This window comes from Pristis pectinata, chromosome 8 (assembly GCF_009764475.1).
Source record: "Pristis pectinata isolate sPriPec2 chromosome 8, sPriPec2.1.pri, whole genome shotgun sequence".
In the NCBI taxonomy this organism is placed as follows: Eukaryota; Metazoa; Chordata; class Chondrichthyes; order Rhinopristiformes; family Pristidae; genus Pristis; species Pristis pectinata.
This window is the reverse complement of record NC_067412.1, coordinates 87,794,766-87,817,250: the sequence shown is the minus strand read 5'-3', so window position 1 is coordinate 87,817,250 and position 22,485 is coordinate 87,794,766. Positions and strand designations below refer to the sequence as shown.

Sequence of the window (22,485 nt, the reverse complement as noted above, 5' to 3'; positions counted from 1 at the left end):
GATTCATCCTCACATGTTGAAACTTATTGGCAGGAATGTGGCACTGGGGCAGCTGTGCTCAATCCTCACAAACTGTCAAAAGGAGCAACACTCTGTACCAAGAATCAACCAGAGGATGTTATTACTATCTGGATCCAAGTCACTTTATTTAAGTACATGTCATCGTGAAAAGAGTCAATAAGCTCTCCTTAAATTCTCATCTCATTTAAGATGCGCATATTGCAAGCCCCACTTAACCTAGATCGATCAAGCTTTCTGACGAGAAGTATAAACAAACAAAGCACAAAAGAAAGTTGAACAGATGCCGTGCGGGAAGGAGCGGCTCCTTCCAACGATCCAACAAATAGACGACCCGGCTAACATCAACAGAAAAAAGGCGTAGACCGGTTTCTTTAGGGTTGAGGACATTACATATAATAAATAACTGACGACATGAACGACCAACTCAGATGAACTACCACAATAGTTACCGGAATCTTGGGGACTGGGAGCATCACCACACTAACCAGAAGTGAAGTTGTACCCTCGGATTTTAGTCACCGTGTACACAACGACAACGTTTTCAAACAACACGGACTCAACGCGACCACGCCGCTCACCAACCTAGAGGTCGGCTTACTTTGAGACTACACATTAGAGTTTAGTGACCAACAGCCAGGACGTTACCTGCCTCCATTCTCAGCTCTGTCAGTGTCATCATAGCAGCAGAGGGCTGCGCCTGCGCAAACCGCGCGGTGCCTTCTGGCCCATGTAGTCCCTCCACCCGCTTCTCCTTTGTTCGGGTCATGATTGACTGAACTACAGTTCCCAGAGGGCTTCGAGCCTGACTGTGACGTCGTGCCCGGTGTGAGCTGGCGTCGCCTGAAGCCCTGCCTCCGTTGCTAGGGCTCAAAACTAGGAGGGCACAGAGGTGTCTGGTGCCCTAAGCTCAGTGGTCGAATTCCTTTCACTACATTGGTTAATTCGAGTTACAGCTCCGGAAGTTTTGAAAGCTGTGGGAGATTCTACGCACCAATTGATACGGCTGAGCCCCGTTGTGTTTTTCTTCAATCTGATTGGTGGATGGAAGTCGGCCTACCATGATTGACAGGAGGATTTGATAGACGTCATCACGGGTTTGACTGACAGGAAGAAGGGGCGTGGTCAGAGATCTGAATAGCCGGAAGTGCAGGCTTGATAAAATGTTGACCAATCAGAGCGTCTGACATATTGAGTGGCAGTCGAGGGCGGGACCATCCCCAGCTGGTTGCTAAGGGAGTGATTCAGCAGCATGGACGGTGCTGTGTCCAATGTGGAGATCTGCAACTTGGCCTATTCAGGGGACCTGGAGCAGCTCAAGGCCCTTATTTTGTCAAACAAGAGTTTGGCTACAAAAACTGACCAAGTAAGCAAAGCCACTTTATTATTACTTTGCCCAAAGTTAGGAGCGAGGATTCTTCATGAAGATGCATTGCTTTGGGCCCGAAAGGTTAATGTGAGTTCCATTGGGCAAGTTTAGTAAGAATTACTGTAGAACGTACATACTTCTGAGCTATGAGAAGTAGTTAAGTGACTTGGAGTGATGGAGTGTTTTGCATTTAGCAGTGTCTTTGCTTGGTTTCAGATGATGTGAATAGCTTGCAATGAATAGCTTGGTCTCCAATGAATAGCTGTTTTTTTTGTGCATTGGATGGCCACTTCGTTGGCAGCTGACTTTTTCACTGATAGATCCCACCCGGTATACAGGTTTGCAGAGATGAACCCAGTAGTCCAATGTTCATCATGAAAATTCACTAGCAGTGAAAGAGCTGTATTAAAGTTTGTCAAATAATGGTACATCAAGGTCAGTGGCATCAGCTTAGGATCAAGGTGCTAAGGACTTTATGCTGCAGCTGGATGCAGGTTTTCTTACTGGGCTATTTAAACAGTATCTTGGATATTTTTTATTCAAGCTCCTAAATGTAATAATTGCAACCAGGTTCTTGGTCAAGCCATATTTTTAGTAAAGTAATGGAAAAAAGTTCACATGTGATGCAGTTAACTGTCAACATATGGACTACCCATAAGTTCTTAAATCAACAGCACATTGCACAATAGTATAATTTGGAAGTATCCTCCACGTCCTTTATAGGGAAGGGTTGGAAGTCAGCTTGTAGTGACTCCAACCTTATCAGAGATGGTCCAGGGTAAACATATAAAAGAGCAGCTTTCATTGGCCAAAGAAACATCAGTACTGCCATTACTTTGACTTGCAGATGAACTGGTCTAATTGCCAGAGCTTGGCATTGCAATGTTGTTATTCTTTTCTTTGGTAAAACCAGCAAACCAATTAATTAGTCTAGTGAGCCAAGTGATTACACAAACTTCTCTAAAGGGAACAGTGCATATCACAGATATGTTTGAGTTTTGAATAATATGTCACTTTTAACATTGGTGAGTTTGGAAAATTCCCCTAAGACATTAGCAAACATCTTGTATTCTCTAGGAGTGCCTATGCAGTGAATTGCTTGCTATAACAAATGAAGGAAATTCCAGGAACTCCTACATGAGTGTTGTTCTGTACACACCTTCACCTAAAACACTGGTTTCTTTTATGTGCTGGTAGTGTAAGATGCCAATTCCACAAAATTTAATAAGATGTATTAGGAGTCCAAATGGACAGAGTCTAACCTGATCTACTAACCTGGTAAAGTCAGAAATTTCTATCAAATTAGTAAGATACAGTATTAATTTCCAGACCTGTCCTATGACTCCTAAAGGAGAATAATCACATCTCTTGTGTTACCACCCTCAATGTTGATCCAGTTCAGCACACAGACTTTCTTCCAGTGCCTCTGTACAGCCTCCTGAAAGCCAATGAGTCAAATAATTATGGTGCAAATTCTAGTCAGACAGTTGCATCAGTTGCAACAGCTATGGACATCAATGAAAGCAGGACCTGCCTGCAATGTCCATATTCTGTGTACAAGTAAAAGTTGGCATCCATTGACAGTTGCCCTCTGTATATATGGGTGGCACCAAAATATATGTGGTCATTGCACAGATTGTGTGGGTCCATAAAACCCTGCTGCTATACAGAACAAACCAGCCTAATATCTGATATGTACGTGGTTATGACCATTGAACCCACATTGATTTTGTAGCCTGCCAAACTGTTAATCAAACTGAGAATCTTTCCTCAACTTCATGTTATACTTACTCAGCAGGTCAGGCAGATCCTGTGGAGAGAAAATCAAAGTTGAGTTTATTGTCATATGCACAAGTACTTGTATGCACAGGTGCAATGAAAAACTTACTGTAGCAGCATCACAGGCACATAGCATCATATAAGCAGCATTCACAAGAAAAACATAAATTACACAATTTTTACATGAAAGACCACAATTAGAACAAAAGAAGTCTATTTTGGTGCAAGTTCAAACTGACCATAGTGTTGCTAAATTGTAGTGATCAGGGTTTTGCTGGTTGGTTCAAGAACCGAATGGTTGAAGGGAAATAGCTGTTCTTGAAAAAAGTTAATGTTTCATGCTAATGACTTTGACATATTATTAGAGTGTTACCAACCTCTTGCCACAGATACTGTCTGACCTGCTAAGTATCTACAGCATTTTGCTATTTCGGATTTCCAGCAACCTGCAATCTTTGCTCTTAACTAATGACACCTCAATTGAAAATCAGCAACATTTGTGGCAAGGAAATCATTGTTGTGCTCTGCCTGTGATACCCACTGCACTCACCAATGAAGTGGCAAATACATCAGTATTTTAGTTTTATTAATTATTAGAGTAATTGTACTCTTGATGGTGTAATAGCATTACTATAGTAATAGACAGACTAGACAAAAAAATTAAAGGAATGGTGCTAGGAGATTTTGCAGCCTACTTTACTCCCTCAGCACTATAGTGTACATCAGTGTTAGCCTCAACTTTGTGCTTTTTTTCTGATTTGGAGAGAATTTTCTCTTCAACCAATGTGACTTTCTTGGGGAAAACATTATTTATTTATCCCCTTTTTGTTTGTGGAACCTGGCTGCATTACAATAATGCACAGACTGCAAAGCATTTCTAAATCGAACTTTTTCTTGAGCATAATAATATAATCATAATAATGATCATAGCTTTAGATGTATCTGAAATCACTTGCAGTGAATCTGTGGAGTTAATTGCTTATAGTATGCAATCCCAACATGTTAAGTGGATGATCTGAATTCTTTTTCCTTTCTATTTGCATAGGATAGCAGAACAGCTTTACATTGGGCATGTTCAGCTGGACATAAGGACATTGTAGACTTCCTGTTAAGTCTTGGAGTACCAGTAGATCCTAAAGATGATGTGAGTTGAGTTGATTAATTCTTCTGCAACTATTCCTTATCGTCTATGGCTGCATTCCATTTTAACATTCTCCTTCACCTGTTAAAATTCTTCCACGGACATGCCTTTCCCATTTCCGTTTCCACTACCATCTCAATCCTCCAAGAGCACTGGGTTCCTCCAGTCTCGTGCCCTTCTTCCACTTCCATCACACTGTGCTTTCCTTCTAGCCCAAGAGCTCTGGCCTCCCTGAGTTGCCTTTATGCTGCTCAGCAGAGGAGACCCACCTGGAAACCTAACTGTCAACAAAGCTTTTGGTTATCTAGCACTGTCAATTTCACGCCTTAAAATTGTCTCAGATCATTTTGTAATGTTAAATATGGCTTATAAATGAAAGTTGTTGTGTTTTTGTGGTTATGTGGTCACCATAAAGTGGGTGGCAATCAACTGTTGAAACTACACAAAGCCCTGGATTTCCACATATCTGTTGTGAAACATGGAAGTCCTGGATGCACTCGGTCTGCTCAGAGTTGAGCAACAGAGCCAATTCTTGTGGCAGGATCAGAGACCCAATAGATTTCAATGGAGGGTGCAGGGCAGAGATTTAAGAAGCAAAGGGGATGGTAAGTTGCTCAATTTTAGCTTTGCTTTTTTTCTAAAAAAATATTTAGTACTTTAATTTTTGTAAATTTTTTTCCTGTGAAGCAAAATTTTAAATATCCTTATAAATCAGACTTATGATTTATATATAACAAACTGCCAATATAAATTAATCTCACTCAAATCAAATTAAAATTTGAACAGAAAACACTGGAAATGCCTTACAGAACCCCTGTGATTGGTCCACAGGAGGGACCCTGAACATCCTGTTGCCTGCCTCTTGGATTTTCCATCCCATTCCCTCCTGCTGTCTAAGACATCCTGTACTGTTATAATGAAGCCCTATGCAATCTTCAGGAATAGCACCTCATCTTCCAGCTGTGCCGCCTTCCGGATTCAATATCGACTTCTACAACTTTCCCTGTCTTTATTGGAACTTCCCATTTCTGATGCAAGTCACCCATCTGTGATATTGGCTTAGTTTTTCTCTATCCATCAGCACAGCCTGACTGCTGAGCATGTCCTACAGACCTGCATTTCACATTTTAAGCTCCCATGGTCACACTCTAACCATTCCCACTAACAGGACTGAAGGACCTGCACAACTTATCCCCATGCAACATTGGCCTTGGCCTTTTACAGATATTCCTTTTTTTTAAATCCATTTCTCCCCCACCTTCTCTGAAACTTGAAACTAAATTGAAAATCAAGAAAAAATTGCGGAAGCTGGAAATCTGAAATAAAAACAAAATGCTGGGAAATACTCAGCAGGTTTGGCACCCCATCTGTGGGAAGAGAAACAGAGTTAAAAGTAAATTGTCTTTCCCTCTTTTCCAGTTTTGCAAAGGGGTCTTTGATCTGAAACACTAACTCTGTTTCTCTTCCCACAGATGCTGCCTGACTTGCTGAGTATTTCTACTATTTTCTTGTGTTTATTTCAGATTTCCAGCATCTGCAGTTTTTCTTTTGATTTTTCAAATTAAATTTGTAGTGGTATTGGTTTATTATTGTCACTTGTACCGAGGTACAATGAAAAGCTTGTCTTACAAACCGATCGTACAGGTCAATTCATTACACAGTGCAGTTACATTGAGTTAGTACAGAGTGCATTGATGTAGTACAGGTAAAAACAATAACAGTACAAAGTAAAATGTCACAGCTACAGAGAAAGTGCAGTGCAATAAGGTGCAAGGTCACAACAAGGTGGATTGTGAGGTCATAGTCCATCTCATTGTATAAGAGAACTGTTCAAGTGTCTTATCACAGTGGGGTAGAAGCTGTCCTTAAGTCTGGTAGTACGTGCCCTCGGGCTCTGTGTCTTCTACTCGATGGAAGAGGAGAGAAGAGAGAATGTCCTGGGTGGTTGGGGTCTTTGATTATGCTGGCTGTTACACCAAGACAACGAGAGGTACAGACAGAGTCCAAGAAGGGGAGGCTGGTGTCTCTGATGCGCTGGGCTGTGTCCACAGCTCTCTGCACCTTCTTGAAGTCTTGGGCAGAGCAGTTGCCGCACCAAGCTGTGATACATCCAGATAAGATGCTTTCTATGGTGCATCGGTAAAAGCTGGTGAGAGTCAAAGAGGACAAACCAAACTTCTTTAGCCTCCTGAGGAAGTAGAGCTACTGGTGAGCTTTCTTGGCCGTGGCATTTACGTGATTTGACCAGGACAGGCTGTTGGAGATGTTCACTCCCAGGAACTTGAGCTGAACAATGTTATCTTTGACACTAACACTATATTTTTAGCTCTGCATAATTTTAGGCCTTTAATAACATATGATAAAGGTCACTCAGCTATACAATGTGAATGTCCATTATTCCAGTTTCTAAAGTGCAGTCACATTCCTTCAGTATCAGAGTGCTGTTTTCCTATTTTATCTTTATTTCTTGACTTCTCTCTGTGACCTTGCTAAGTTCTAATTTTGGCCAAGTAGTGGCATTTGGGGGGAACGTACCATCCTTTTCAGAAACCTCTTGGCACCTGCATTATTTCAGTTACATTAGGCATGCCCTTTTGCCGCTCCCAGCTGATACTTTACTCACGGTAATGGTAGTTTATTTGACTGCTGTAAATTACCCCTATAGTGTAGGTGAGTGGTAGAATCTGGGGGAGTTGATGGGAATGTGGGAAGAATGAAATGTGGAAATGAAGGGTCTCAACCCAAAACATCGACTGTCTGTTTCCCTCCATAGATACTGCCTGCCCTGCTGAGTTCCTCCAGTACTTTGTGTGTTGCTCCAGATTCCAGCATCTGCAGTCTCTTGAGTCTCCTCTCTCTGAATGAAATGTGGACCTGTTTGTGTGCTGCATCTCTCTGTGGCTCTATGGCTGTAAAAAGAAATACACTTGCACAGACAATTTCTTGCTTTATAATGCAAAAGTGTTTAATTATGGAGACAGAATTACATAAGGTTGTGTTTTACACTCTTATAATAACAGAGTGCTCAAGGGAATTGAGTTGCTTTTGTGAGGCAGATTAAAGGGAAAACAAGATCTTTCATTCATTTGTAATCTGGGAATGTCCCCTACTGGCAGTTGGTTCATAAATCTGACAGTAAGCAGAACAAATATGTAATTTTATGTCATATTTTAACAATTATTAAATAGAAGGTAAAAAATTCTAAAAAGAAGAAAAATCTACAAATGTGGCACACCCAAAATAAAAGCAGGAAATGGAAAAGTCACAAGACAGTCAGCAGCTGTAAACTTATTGCCAATTATCAGTGCTGCTGAAAGGTGGTGCACATTCCTTCTGTTGTTGATTCAATTGCACTGATTCAATCGTGCAATTCGATTTATTTTCTGTTTCTTAGGCCTAGCATTTTATCGAGTCTGTGAACTGTGCTGACCGTTTTTGTTTATTACAGGTCAGCTGGACTCCCCTGCACATTGCTGCATCAGCAGGCCGAGAAGAAATTGTGAAGGTGCTGATTAGTAAAGGAGCTCAAGTCAATGCTGTCAATCAGAATGGCTGCTCGCCACTGCATTATGCTGCCTCCCGAAACAGATATGAGGTATTAGACTAACATTTAAAAATGAGTCAGTTTCTCCTTCGTCAATACCCTGTTTTATTGTTGCTCTGTTATCCATTTCTCTTGAGATGTAATTCATTTTGGGTCATAGTTCCCCAAATGCCCATGGCGCTCTTGTGCTTGAATCTTTCGACTTGCTCATTCAAACATAGCCAATTTAAAGTCTTTTTCTTACTCTAGCACATACTTCAACACCTTCCTCAGAGATGCTCAACGTCACATGCCCCTTCCTTAGTTGCACCAATTGTAATGTGTAAATTTGCAATCTTTCATTGCTCATCAGCCTTTCCACAATGTCTGCCTCAGAATGAAACTATGCGTAGAAAGGAAGGTGATTAAAACTCCTACACAATCTTTTAGGATTGATTAGCCTTTCAAACCAGTCTGAAAATCATAAATATCAAACATTTACCAAAGACACGTTGGTCATCTTAACCTTTCTAGGTTCAAAATATACCAGACAGATTATAATTTATATAAAGAAAAACATTTAAAGTATAGACAATTTGACTTTCTCTCATCTAAATTTTCTACAATGACCAATTGAAATTTTTCCACCAGAGTTGGAATGTGGTGGCACAAACATTTGCAGCCCTAAGTATTCATCTAAGCAGTATGTGCAGTGCAAATTAGTGTGATAGCAGGCTATTCATCCCTCTCTCTGGTCCTGTATTATTAATTCCTCTCCCCCCACAGATTCTGTTCGACCCACTGAGTTCCTCCAGCAGATTGTTGCTCCAGATTCCAGCATCTGCACTCTTGTCTCTCTATTTCTCAATGTTTTTAGTTCAGTGGAGAACCCAAGATGAATACTGAAAAAATATTCCTAACTAATTTGGTGCAGAATTTTGATATGATTATCTTTATTGATTTCTTTTACTGTTGCCTCTTTTTCTGTTGGTTTCACATGCCTTACTAGTTTCTTTAACTGTTAACTTTTCAGCCCTCATTGTATTTTGTATGTTCCCTATCCTTCTGGTTATTTTAACTTTCATTTGCAAAGAATTACTGTGTTATACTTATGACACTGGAAATGTGATTTACAGTGGACCCAATGCACATCAAATGTATATAGTGATTAGGAGAAGTAGTATTTCTCTCAATAAATCAGGAAATGTAGCCTTTCAAATCACTGCAGGACTGTGCTATCGAGTGCTCTTTTAAAGATCAAATGTGTATTTATAATAGAAATATCACCAAAGTTTAGTTTACAGCATTTTAAGATTTGATTTTGTTTTCCTGTGCATTCACTGACAAATGTTCTTAATGTATTCTGAGCTAATATCCCGAAGTTATTTTTTAATAATAGAGGAACTCCATTATATAAGGCACAATGTATAATTCTAAAATGTGTTTATTTTTTCTTTAAAGCCACCAAGTTGACTAATTAATAAACAGTTGAAATTTAATTGCACTCCAGGTAGCATGTGAATCAGGTTTGCATGTATTCAGTGTTTTAGGGTATCCCAATATCATAGTCTTCATCAGATCTTTTGGGTTCACCCAGCAGGCCAATAAAGGTTCTACTTAACAAATACCACAGTGGACTAAATTAATTCTCATTAAAGCTCTGCACTTGGTTTCTTTGGTGCTTTTTATTCTTTTCTCGTGCCCCTGTTTGTTTCATATTTGAGACCTTGTACCTCCTTTTGGGATGTAGATATATTTTTGAGTACAGGGAAGAGAACGTAGAAAGCCAAAAGCACATCTTGACAAAAACTGGATTTGTGCTCTATTGATATCAGAGTGACAAAGTGGCTTGCATTCTCAGCTTCTAGGTATTAATAGTTCCATCTGTTATTCTGCAAGTAATAGTTAACTTAATTTTTTTTCCAGTTAAGCTATAGTTCAATCTGGTTTAGGCCATTCTTTACTATGGAGTCCTGACTGATGGCCATTTAAAGTTGCATGTATTATTTTAGACATTTGGCCTGTTTATTATTTGAAAGATACAGTCCATGGAAGTTCATTACACTGGCATCACTCAACCAAATCACAGTTACACGTCAGGCATAGGCGTATCTACAGCTTGATGAAAACTAAACAGACTTCAGGAGCCTATTTCTATAAAACTTTGCTTGTCTTGTGCAGACTTGATGTCATGATATTTTTTGTCAGTCTTTTCCTTCAATAATTTACATTTGAAATAGCCTGTGTATGCATGTTGGGATGAAAATCCTCATTTTTGAATAGCAGCACAAAAGAAGTACAAGTTATTACCATGTACCAACTTCACCCCCTTTCAACTAAAGTAGTTACATTGTGTAACAAGTAGGAGATGCTGTGGCATGAGATTTTGAAGTCAATGCGATCTCTGTTTCATATTACAATCATCAACAGTCATATTATGTCTCTTATTCTGATAGGTAATTATGTTTTTTTTATTGTTGCTTTATGGTTATATCATCCTTATGGAGATATTCCCAGTAGTTGCATGGGAGGATCGTTGTCATCCAGTTGCTAATGAGAATTAATATTCTCTTTGTTAATCTCTTCCTGTAGAACAAATGTAGTTTTGGGGAACAATTTCATTCTTTTTCTTTTAAAAAAAAGAGTAAACATTTCTAGTACAATTATCAATCAGAGACAGTAACTGTTTTTCTCTCTCCACAGATACTGCCTGATTTGCTGAATGTTTCCATGATCTTCTCTTTTTCTTTCAGATTTCCATCTTCCACAGCATTTTACTCATGCCTTTGCACTATAAAATATTTATAATTGTAAGCTGCACACTTTTTTTTTGTAAGTCTTAATCTGTTTTCACTATCTGTTGATTTAGATCGCTAGCATGTTATTAGAGAATGGAGCAGACCCCAATATCACAGATAACATCCACTCTACTCCCTTGCATAGAGCCGCAGCAAAAGGAAATTTCCGTCTTGTTCAGCTCCTACTGAAGCATACAGCATCTACAAACCTCCAGGACTTGGAGGGAAACACACCGCTGTAAGTTCCTCTCTTATTGGGTGGAGTTCATGTGGGATGTATGTACTGAGAAATAAGGGTAAAACATGAAGTAGCTTAAGCAGCTTTTGTTTGCCTTTGGTCTTCACATATACAGATGATTCCTGTCACTATCGTCTGTATATATGTAACAAATAAGAGAGCTGAGTGATTTTAAACATCTTGGAAATATGAATTCGGTGTACATTTCAGTCTCCTTCATGTTAAGAGGTTTTTATGAAAAGTTAACTTTCAAAGATTTCTGTTAGAAAGTGAGTCAATACATGAGATGTATCATACAAATTTTTGTTCATATGTGATTTTTATAGTGCAAGTTTGAAAGCAACCATGGAATTTCCAGGATACAATGAAAAGAATGCCTGCTTGATTTAAAAACAACAACTGCTGCAGCCCTCCTCCCCGCCTCCTCCCGCTCCACAAACTGATTATCATATAATAGCTTTGCCCTTGTCACCCAACACCTGCTTCCAGTGAGGTGGAAGATCCACGAATGGAATTTAAAAGTCTAATTTAATGGAAATTGAACTGTCACATGCAGGAGGTTTTTTTTACATGTTATAGCATTTGAAATTTCTTATTACTTCTGAACTGCACTTCTGTCTTGAACTTCCTATTTGTACGCACGTTTCCATGACAAGCATTTTCTGAACAAACAAGTAAACTCTGAAAACATAACCTGTTCACTCAAGAATTTGATTCTCTTCTCTGTGGGCATGGTTCTAATTTTTTCACCTGCCTTTCATAATCCAGCATCCTACAAGAAATGCCATGGAACATTTAGTATCATGTGATGTTTGCATTTGATCTATGTCCACCATGCTTGGGTTTTCAAGAATATTCTTTTATTGTTCATCTCTAATTTCCCCCAAAGGTGCTGGTGGTTCACCTTCCTAAACATTGTAGTCCTTCTAGTGCTGTTGGGTAGGGACTATTCAGACTTAAGAAGGAACAGTGATGTATTTCAGAGTAAAAGTAGTGTATGACTTGAAGAATAACGTTAAACTTGTAATAACACAGAAGGTGGTCATTCGGTCCATCACATACATCCCAGCTCCCGGGGGAGCAATCCCATTTGTACCATTTCCCTCTTCCTGCCCCCCCCCCCTTCCTCCAACCAAATCCTTATTTCCCTTTAACCCATACGCCTGTTGCCCTTGTCCTTCTTGGTGGTAGAGCTTGCAAGTTTGGCAAGTGCTATTGGAGTAGGCTTGGCGAGTAACTGCAGATAGTAAACATTGCAGCCATGATGTACTGCTGGAAATGAATCTAGAATTGTGGATGGGGTGCCAGTCAAACAGGCTTCTTGTCCTGGGTGTTCAAAAAAAAATTAACTGTCTTTGAACACGTTTGTCACAAATGTTCGAATGTTTTTTTTCATATCCTTTCATCATCCTTGTAAAAATCATCCTTTACATTAGCATAACCTATCACATACAGCTTGTGCATCAAGAAATCTGCTGGCATACTAGTTTAAAATAAAATCACATGGCTGCTTGTAAACCAGATTATTGAATAGTAGTAAAGCCTCATTTGCCACTTTCAATCACTTAACCATGATGCAGATTTTTCATTTAAAAATAATAATTTTGTGATAATTAGATTTTGTTTACTTGCCATTTCATTGGTCCAGTACCAACCATAACACCGTGATTTTGAACTTTTAGCTTTTAGTTCCCCTCAAAAACAGGTATTCCACTTTGGATGCTGTTGAGGGGGATGACCTACAGGGATCAAGCAGCAGTAGCCAGGTCTCTAGCACTGGGACTGGTCCTGCTGCTCAGAAGGGAAGGGAGGAGAAGAGGAGGGCAATAGTGATAGGGGACTCGATGGTCAGGGGAACAGATAGGGGGTTCTGTGGACATGAGGGAGAATCCCAGATGGTATGTTGCCTCCCAGGTGCCAGGGTCCAGGATGTCTCTGATCAGGTCCACAGCATTCTTGAGTGGGAGGCAAAGCAGCCAGAAGTCGTGGTACATGTTAGTACCAATGACATAGGTAGAAAGAGGGATAAGGTCCTGAAAAGTGAGTTTAGGGAGGTAGACAGAAGGCTGAAGAACAGGACCACAAAGGTAGTAGTCTCGGGATTACTGCCTGTGCCACGCGACAGTGAGTATAGAAATAGAATGAGGTGGGGGATAAATGCATGGCTGAGGGATTGGAGCAGGGGGCAGGGATTCAGATTTCTGGATCGTTGGGACCTCTTTTGGAACAGGTGTGACCTGAACAAAGGATGGGTTGCACTTGAATCCCAGGGGGACCAATATTCTGGCAGGGAGGTTTGCTAAGGCTACTGGGGAGAATTTAAACTAGAATTGTTGGGGGGTGGGAACTGAACTGAAGAGACTGGGTAAGAGGCGGTTGGCTCTCAAATAGAGAAAGCCTGTAGACAGTGCGAGAGGGAGGATAGGCAGGTGATAGAGAAGGGACACGCTCAGACCGACAGTTTGAGACGTGTCTATTTTAGCACAAGGAGTATTGTGAACAAAGCGGATGAGCTTAGAGTGTGGATCGGTACTTGGAGCTATGATGTGGTGGCCATTACGGAGACTTGGATGGCTCAGGGACAGGAATGGTTACTTCAAGTGCTGGGTTTTAGATGTTTCGGAAAGGACAGGGAGGGAGGCAAGAGGTGGGGGCGTGGCTCTGTTGATCAGAGATAGTGTCACAGCTGCAGAAAAGGTGGATGTCATAGAGGGATTGTCTACAGAGTCCCTGTGGGTGGAGGTTAGGAACAGGAAGGGGTCAATAACTTTACTGTTTTTTTTTCTAGGCCGCCCAATAGTAACAGGGATATTGAGGAACAGATAGGGAAACAGATCCTGGAAAGGTGTGATGATAACAGAGTTGTCGTGATGGGAGATTTTAATTTTCCAAGTATCAATTAGCATCTCCCTAGAGCAAGGGGTTTTGATAGGGTGGAGTTTGTTAGGTGTGTTCAGGAAGGTTTCTTGGCACGATATGTAGATAAGCCTACAAGAGGAGAGACTGTACTTCATTTGGTACTGGGAAATGAACCTGGTCAGGTGTCAGATCTCTCAGTGGGAGAGCATTTTGGAGATAGAATTATGATCACTATCTCCTTTACAATAGCATTGGGGAGAGAGAGAGGAACAGACAAGTTAGAAAAGCGCTTAATTGGGGTAGGGGGAATTATGAGGCTCTCAGGCAGGAAATTGGAAGCTAAAGTTGGGAACAGATGTTCTCAGGGAAAAGTACGGGTGAAATGTGGCAAACATTCAGGGGATATTTGTGTGGAGTTCTGCACAGGTACGTTCCAATAAAACAAGGAGATTATGATAGGGTACAGGAACTGTGGTGTACAAAGGCTGTAATAAATTTAGTCAAGAAGAAAAGAAAAGCTTACAAAAGGTTCAGTGAGCTAGGTAATGTTAGAGATCTGGAAGATTATAAGGCTAACAGGAAGGAGCTTAAGAAGGAAATTAGGAGAGCCAGAAGGGGCCATGAGAAGGCCTTGGTGGGCAGGATTAAGGAAAACCCCAAGGTATTCTCCAAGTATGTGAAGAGTAAGATGATAAGACATGAAAGAATAGGACCTATCAAGCGTAACGGTGGGAAAGTGTGTATGGATCTGGAGGAAATAGCAGAGGTACTTTACTTCAGCGTAGACCAGTGAGTCTTACTTCAGTGGTTGATAAGTTGATGGAGGAGATCCTGAGAGGCAGGATTTATGAACATTTGGAGGGGTATAATATGATTAGTCAGCATGGCTTTGTCAAGGGCAGGTCCTGCCTTACGAGCCTGATTGAATTTTTTGAGGATGTGACTAAACATATTGATGAAGGAAGTGCAGTAGATGTAGTGTATATGGATATCAGCAAGGCATTTGATAAGGTACCCCTTGCAAGGCTTATTGAGAAAGTAAGGAGGCATGGGATCCAAGGGGACATTGCTTTGTGGATCCAAAACTGGCTTGCCCACAGAAGACAGACAAAGGGTGGTTGTTGATGGACATATTCTGCATGGAGTGGTGTGCCTCAGGGATCTGTTCTGGGACCCTTACTCTTCATGATTTTTATAAATGACCTGGATGAGGAAGTGGAGGGATGGGTTAGTAAGTTTGCTGATGACAAAGGTTGGAGGTGTTGTGGATAGTGTGGAGGGTAGTCAGAGGTTACAGCGGGACATAGGATGCAAAACTGGGCTGAGAAGTGGCAGATGGAGTTCATCCCAGATAAATGTGAAGTGGTTCATTTTGGTAGGTCAAATATGATGGCAGAATATAGTATTAGTGGTAAGACTCTTGGCAGTGTGGAGAATCAGAGGGATCTTGGGGTCCGAGTCCATAGGACGCTCAAGGCAGCTGCACAGGTTGACTTTGTGATTAAGAAGGCATACGGTGTATTGTGCTTCATCAATCGTGGAATTGAATTTAGGAGCTGAGAGGTAATGTTGCAGCTATATAGGACCCTGGTCAGACCCCACTTGGAGTACTATGCTCAGTTCTAGTCATCTCACTACAGGAAGGATGTGGAAGACATAGAAAGGGTGCAGAAGAGATTTACAAGGATATTGCCTGGATTGGGGAGCATGCCTTATGAAAAAAGATTGAGTGAACTCAGCCTTTTCTCCTTGGAGTGACGGACGATGAGAGGCGACCTAATAGAGGGGTATAAGATGATAAGAGGCATTAATCGTGTGGATAGTCAGAGGCTTTTTTCCAGGGCTGAAATGGTTGCCACAAGAGAACATGGGTTTAAGGTGCTGGGGAGTAGGTACAGAAGAGATGTCAGGGGTAAGTTTTTTACTCAGTGTGGTGAGTGCGTGGAATGGGGTGGTGGAGGCGGATACAATAGGGTCTTTTAAGAGACTTTTGGATGGGTACATGGGGCTTAGACAGATAGAGGGCTATGGGTAAGCTTAGTAATTTCTAAGGTAGGGACATGTTTGGCACAACTTTGTGGGCCAAAGGGCCTGTATTGTGCTGTAGGTTTTCTATGTTTCTATGTAAAATATATGATGGACACCAGACTGCACCACCCCTCCAGGGCACACAGTAGTGCAGCTAGTAAAGCTGCTGCCTCACAGCTCTAGCAATCTGGATCCAATCCTGACCCTCTGGTGCTCTGTTGAACTCTGCACATAGTCTCCGTGTGACCAAGTGGGTTTCCTCCACAATCTTGCGGGCTTCCTCCACATTATTCCCAAGATCTGTAGGTTACTTGGTCAAATGGGCACAGTAAGTTGCCTCTAGTATGTAAATAATTTGTACGATCTCGGGGAATTGATGGGAATGTAGGGAGAATAAAATAGGTTAAGGTAGGGTTGGTGTAAAAACTAAACAAAATGGGTCCTTGGCGGTTGGCATGGACTAGGTAGGATGATGGGCCGGTTTCCATGCTATATCTCTCTGACTTCATGACCATTCCTGAGTGCAGGCGTTTGCTTTCTGCAAATTGGACTGTGCCTTTACTTGTCCATTACACAAGTAATTAAAGCATTCCAAGGAACAAATAGAAACAGAAATTTCCAATTGCATTTTGGCTTAAGTAAAAATTCCAAACTTGCTTCAGAAGCTTGAGCAATGCAGAGGTGAGTTTAGGAGAGCTGTTTATAAGTTTAAATAAAGAGGTGATTTTTAAAGGAACTCAGAGATTGAAAATGTGGTAGAATTTGAAGAATATCCAAGGAAAAGAGCCCAAGAAGTTGAAGGGATAGCTAGTGGATTTGGAGTGTGAGATAAGACCTTGTTTTAAATTTCTTTTTTCAGACACTTGGCCTGTGATGAGGAACGGGTTGAGGAAGCCAAGCTGCTGGTGGAGAATGGAGCAAGTATTTATATTGAAAACAAGGAAGAAAAGACACCTCTGCAAATGGCTAAAGGTGGACTTGGCCTACAGTTACGCAGGATAATAGAAGGTTGAAAGTGAACTTGCATTTCTCTCAAAACATTGACTGAGAATAAGGTGGGGAAAATAAATTCTGGACACTTGTGTATCGCATGCTTTCTTCTCCACATAATGTGCACATTACATGGTGCATTACCTGCAACTCCTGAAGTATTTAGGCTTGTACTTGAAGTCTCACTGGCTAAAGTGATAGCAACACAGATGGCTGAATAAATCCCCTTTTTATTTTTGTTTACAGTGTCAGAATTGTCCACTGAGCAAACTTGCACTGTGTGTTCTCTTTGTACTTTTTTCCTATTTCCCATCTGAATGTGCTCCCCACTTTGAAATTCCAGTATTTTAATAAGCTGCACTTCAAGTTTATTTAGATTAAAATGAAGATCAAAGGTTATGGGGAGAAGGTAGGAGAATGGGGTTGAGAGGGTAAAATAATTCAGCCATGATCGAATGGTGGAGCAGACTCGATGGGTCAAATGGCCTAATTCTCCTCCTACGTCTAAGATGACTTGCTGCTGCTTGTGCTAAAAATGTTTGCAGCTTTTAAAAAGACAAAACTGGGCTCAATTACTGTCAAAAATGGTAAAAGACCTAATACTTAATGAGTGCTGATAGCACAGTTCTCAACATTTAGTTGGGTTCTACTCATCATTTTTGACTATGTGTGGCTCTTCCCTTCACTTGGGCTAACAAGCGATCTACATGACATTCCTTGGGAAGCAGAGGAGAAGGAATAAATCACCAATGTGAAAGACCAGTTTTAACAACTTCTTATATTTTAATTTTCAACTTGCCTCTGGCATTAAACACACTTCAATGAATTCATTGATAGTCACATTGGATTGCTGTCTCTCTTACTGTTGCACCTCATACAGCATATGGGAGGAAAATCTGCCAATTTTTATTTGGGTTGCGTTCCTACGATGGCTACCTTCTGATATTGATGTTCATGTTAATTTCATAGCTAGAAATGTCCAGTACAATACATGGGTTCCTATTAAATAGTAGTAGACTTGTGTAATTCATTGAGAATAATGCATTTGTTAGCAGATGAAGCAGTGGCCTTGGGCTTCCATTTTATTTTAATATTAGAATATATTTACTTGTTAAATTGACACCTGTCTGTAACTCAGATGAGGTGAAAAGAGATTATTGAAATAGCATTTAACATGTAAATCAGTTCTAAAGTTATAGTGAAATACTGTGCAGGATTGGGCCTTTCAGCTCAACTGGTCCATGCTGACCAAGGCACCACATCTCAGTTAGTCCCTCTAGGCCCATATCCCTCTAGGCCTTTCCTACCTATGTATCTGTCCAAGTGTCTTTTAAATGTTATTAATGTCCTCAATCGCCTCCTTCCAGCTCATTCCATTATACGGACCACCTTCTGGGTGAAGAAGTTGCCCCTCGGGTTATTTTTAAATCTCTCCCCTTGCCCTAAACCTATGCCCTCTAGTTCATGATTCCCCAACCCTGGGAAAAAGACTGTGTGCATTCACCCTATCTATGCCCCTCATAATTTTATAAACCTCTCTAAGATCACCCCTCATTCTCTTAGGCTCCAGTGAATAAAGTTCCTATTCTAATATTGAACATTCCTTTGGAGCAAATCATACTTGGAGATAAAATTTGATCATAAGAGCTGTTTCTCTGACAACCTTCTGTACCTCTCAGTTGTACAGCAAGGAAACAGCCCCTTCAGCCCACCATGTCCATACTGATCATCAACTACTCATCTACACTAATTTCAGTTTCCAGTACTTGGCTCATAGTCTCCTTTGCCACAGCGATTCAAGTCCTCATGTAGATACTACTTAAATGTTGTGAGAGTCTCTACCTCCAGCATCCCTTCAGATAGTCATTCCAGATCTATGTTTTGGCATGTACTAACATGATTCTTGTAATAAAGATGCATACACAATCATCACCTTGTTTTTCCTCTTTTTGTATGAAAAATCTTAAATATACTTCCATCAAATCCAAGTACATTCACCCAAAATAGATTCCAGCAATCATTTTGGGTGAATGCATCTGGATAATGGGATTATTTTTCAAGCCTAGCTTGCCTTTATTGCCTCTGGATAAACCTATTTGTACAAAGTGATCTTAGATTTGGTGGTGGTGACTTCCTTTACCTTTTTGGCCCTTGGGTTTCCGGGCCTTGCACTTTCCCACAGCGTTACTGTTTCAAAATCCATTAGCTTCTAGAACTTGCAATGACCACATTTGTTTCTGGATCATGTTGCAAATCTACTGGCCTCGCAGTCAATCTTTCGCTCTGCTGCTTCCCAGTTATCCAGTTCCATATTCATCTGAGGACTATTGCCTGCAACTCGCGAATGTGGTCCCAACAGTTTGTGCCCATTTGGGCTGCTGCTGCTTGAGAGGGGCCCTGATCTTTCGCAGGTTCATATGCTTTACTCACCTGCAGTCTCCTGTTGGAGTCTTGGATCTTGCTATGATCCTAAAACAGTGCTGTAATTAACCACTCCCTCCTCTAGGGTTCAATTCTTCATTAACTGACTTCATCCAAATTCATTCAGCGCCTGAGAATATATTAGTGCTCTCCTCCCAAGGTAACTGCTGGATCTTTGCATCTGGTTTCCAGGTTTTTGTTTCAATTTGCATCCACTTCCTGAATTAAACTGTTATTATGCTGATACCTCTGTGAAAGAAGGCACTCCACTCTAATCTACAGCTGATTTTTAATTTGATTTTCATACCTTTTTGAAGATGTGAACCACCATTTTGTAGCCTGTACCCATTGCCTTTCTAGGGAACAGGTACTCGGGAGCGTTGACGTCAGCTACTGAAATAATACTGACATCCACCATTACCAAAGTGAGTCCAAGTTCACATGCACCTCTTGCGGTCATACAGGATGACCTGTGAAAGTTGACCCACGCTGTAATAAAGCCAACGACAACAGAACCAAGAAGTGTATAATTAATGCTTTATTATTTTAACGCTAGCGGGAGGGAGGGATACTGAGAAAGAGTAAACAGTGTAACCTGAGCTCTGTACTGATCCCCACTCAGAGATTTACAGGTTAGTGTCCCTACTTTTATATTTAATCCATGGGAAGCCTCTGTGGGAAGTTGCACATTCTAGGACAGCTGCTAACAGCAAACTCGTAGCAAAGCAAGATATGCCTTAAATATTTATTTGTTTCTCACCAGCACTTGAAAACTTGTAGCCATAACTATGGTCAACCCATGGTTGAAGCAATATCACGCCATGGTTGAAGGAATAATAGCTGCACACCATTAACCCCTACATGCCCAGTTTAACCCTTACATTTCCAGTTACCTTTTACAGACCAATCTGTGGAGTTAATAATCTAAAGCAGGCGGTACCATCCACACAACAATCTTGAAATGGAAGTAGTAGTGATAGTGCAGCTCTGCTCTGTTCCTCTATCATTTGTCTGCAATGATATACCTACACCTATCCCTTTGTTTTTGTTTGTCCAACTCTTCAGCTTTGGTAGACTCCTTCAATGGTTTGCGATATCCGCTGAGTTCTTCATAAGGCTGGAAAAAATATTGTTGTGCTCTCCTGATGTCTTTAATTCTTGAATCCCTTTAAATTTTTCATGTGTGCAATTTTCCATTGCTTCTGAGCTTCATCTGCACCTCAGGCTACAGCATCTGTGTTGAATTTAGACTGGTCCTGTCAGGAACCATGCAAATTGCATTTTAGTACTCATTTGTGCAAGTAATATATGCTGGTGCTGTTGCATGGTCGTTTTGACCAATTACAATATTTTAGAGGGACACCAAATTTGCTGCTAATGCCAAACACAGATGGACTCTGTCTTTACCTCTCACTGTCTTGGTGAAGCAGCCAGTATAATCAAAGACCCCACCCACCTGGGACATTCTCTCTTCTCTCCTCTTCCTTCGGGTAGAAGATACAGGAGCCTGAAGGCACGTACCACCAGACTTAAGGACAGCTTCTACCCCACTGTGCTAAGACTATTGAACAGTTCCCTTATACAATGGGATGGACTATGACCTCACGATCTACCTTGTTGTGACCTCGTACCTTATTGCACTGCATTTTCTCTGTAGCTGTGACACTTTACTGTTATTGTTTTTACCTGTACTACATCAATGCACTCTACTGACTCAGTGTAACTGCACCGTGTAATGAATTGACCTGTATGATCAGTTTGTAAGACAAGCTTTTCACTGTACCTCGGTACAAGTGACAATAATAAACCAATACCAATATTAACATGCCAAGAAAACAGTACAATCCAATTTCTATGCAGAAGATGCTTTAGATGGTATGAACATAGATAAGCAGACCAACAAAACTGAATGCCAGTTCTAATTAAATCAATTGTGAAATGCATCCCTATTCAAAATGTAAGTGCTTAGTTCCAGTCAGAGACTGCAACAGCATAGGTGTGTACCTTATATGATTTTGCTATAGTTCATTGAAGAAGTACCTTGAGGTTATGTTAAGGAAATTCTGGGCTTGAGGATGTTCTGATGGTTATAGAGGTCATGTATTAGAATAACTTAAGAATACAGTAATGACAGCATATCATCTAAAGCATCTTCTGCATAGAAATTGGATTGCACTGTTTTCTTGGCATGCTAATACATCTGTGTCCAGCACTAGCAGCAAATCTGGTCTCCCTCTAAAATATTGTAATTGGTCAAAACGACCATGCAACAGCACTAGCATATATTACTTGTACAAATGAGTACTAAAATGCAATCTGCAAGCCCAATACACCAGGGAGGCCTAGAAACCCAACAAGCCAGTGTAAGAAGTGCTGGTTGGCTATGTCCTGAGTTGTCTAGTGCACTAATAAGAAATGGAGTACCTTTGCAAGAAGTTTTGTGACCTCACAAGATATGTCAAGGTGAGCTGCAGTCCATTAAAAATACTCTCTCATACAGACCCAGTTATCCAGAGAGAGGCACGCACTCATGCTGACTGTTACTCATACACAATCTCTATACTTTCCACCTTTTCCTACACCACCTACTACCTTGTACCTGCACTGATATTTTACCTCCACGTAAGTTAAGCATCCAAATGTAGGATTACAAAGAGGTTACTCAATGTCCTTCATTTCATCCATTTAGGCAAAAGTAGTGAGAAATAGGACTGCCATCCATGAGAAGATGGCCCTCCCTAGTGCATGTATCTGGAAGAGATCAATCTCTTCATGGGCAAAATGATCATGGAGACACATACCACATCACAAGTAAAGGCTGTACGAAAGTTTGCCAGCTCTCATCATTGTGAATGTCTGTGATTAAGACAGCATACAGTACATCATTGTTATTATGTGCTGCACCAGCACCCTAAAAGCTTCTCGAGTATTGTGTAACTCTCTTGTGGTTTCCCTTTGAAGGGTATGAGGAAAGTCCCTCTGTTTCCCCCTCATGACAATATCTGGACACTAACTGGGAGTAGCATGAGAAGATACATAAGATAGTGGAACAGGAGAGAAGATTAGAGAGAGAAGAGGAGGAAGGGGATGATAATGATGAGAACAGTGCATCATTACACATGACACCCTATAGCATATCCCAGGTGATGGGATATAGAGGAATGAACAGATTAGGTTAGAGAGATGCATTTCACAGGTAGAGATATTAGGTACTACCAATCTGCGGTCTGGCACTGGGAAATCTGGTGTCGGAATTTGTTGCTGCGTCTGTACTGCCCCAGGCAACCAAGATGAGGTCCACCATTGAGTTGCTTTCACGTC

At 40.9% G+C, this 22,485-nt stretch overlaps 2 protein-coding genes across 5 annotated transcripts in view; one reads left to right on the top strand and one right to left on the bottom strand.

Annotated features, from left to right (window-relative positions):
- Positions 1-813, bottom strand: part of atg4a (autophagy related 4A, cysteine peptidase) — a 49,614-nt gene extending 48,801 nt beyond the window's left edge. The window contains exon 1 of one of the 3 annotated variants that reach the window (XM_052021658.1): positions 667-813. In XM_052021658.1, the coding sequence (XP_051877618.1) occupies positions 667-787 (121 nt within the window). In that variant the 5' untranslated portion in view covers positions 788-813. Of the gene's footprint in view, positions 1-470; positions 646-666 lie in introns of those variants that run through there. The other 2 variants (XM_052021659.1, XM_052021660.1) reach the window with 2 other exon arrangements.
- Positions 814-862: 49 nt separating this feature from the next.
- psmd10 (proteasome 26S subunit, non-ATPase 10) lies at positions 863-18,672 on the top strand. 2 transcript variants are annotated; one of them, XM_052021610.1, is made up of 5 exons: positions 863-1,384; positions 4,212-4,310; positions 7,756-7,902; positions 10,700-10,866; positions 16,613-18,672. In XM_052021610.1, exons 1-5 carry the CDS (start codon positions 1,271-1,273, stop codon positions 16,764-16,766), a joined length of 681 nt encoding a protein of 226 aa, XP_051877570.1. In that variant the 5' UTR covers positions 863-1,270; the 3' UTR covers positions 16,767-18,672. The 2 variants fall into 2 exon arrangements, with proteins under 2 accessions (XP_051877570.1, XP_051877571.1); XM_052021611.1 differs by lacking the exon at positions 4,212-4,310.
- The last annotated feature ends 3,813 nt before the right edge of the window (positions 18,673-22,485 follow it).

What these genes read in the sequence shown, in the direction of transcription:
- psmd10 (XM_052021610.1), top strand. Translation starts at nt 1,271, where the DNA reads ATGGACGGTGCTGTGTCCAATGTGGAGATCTGCAACTTGGCCTATTCA. An exon ending in CAGTAGATCCTAAAGATGAT is followed by an intron (nt 4,311 to 7,755) that starts GTGAGTTGAGTT and finishes TGTTTATTACAG; the next exon opens with GTCAGCTGGACTCCCCTGCA. An exon ending in CCTCCCGAAACAGATATGAG is followed by an intron (nt 7,903 to 10,699) that starts GTATTAGACTAA and finishes CTGTTGATTTAG; the next exon opens with ATCGCTAGCATGTTATTAGA.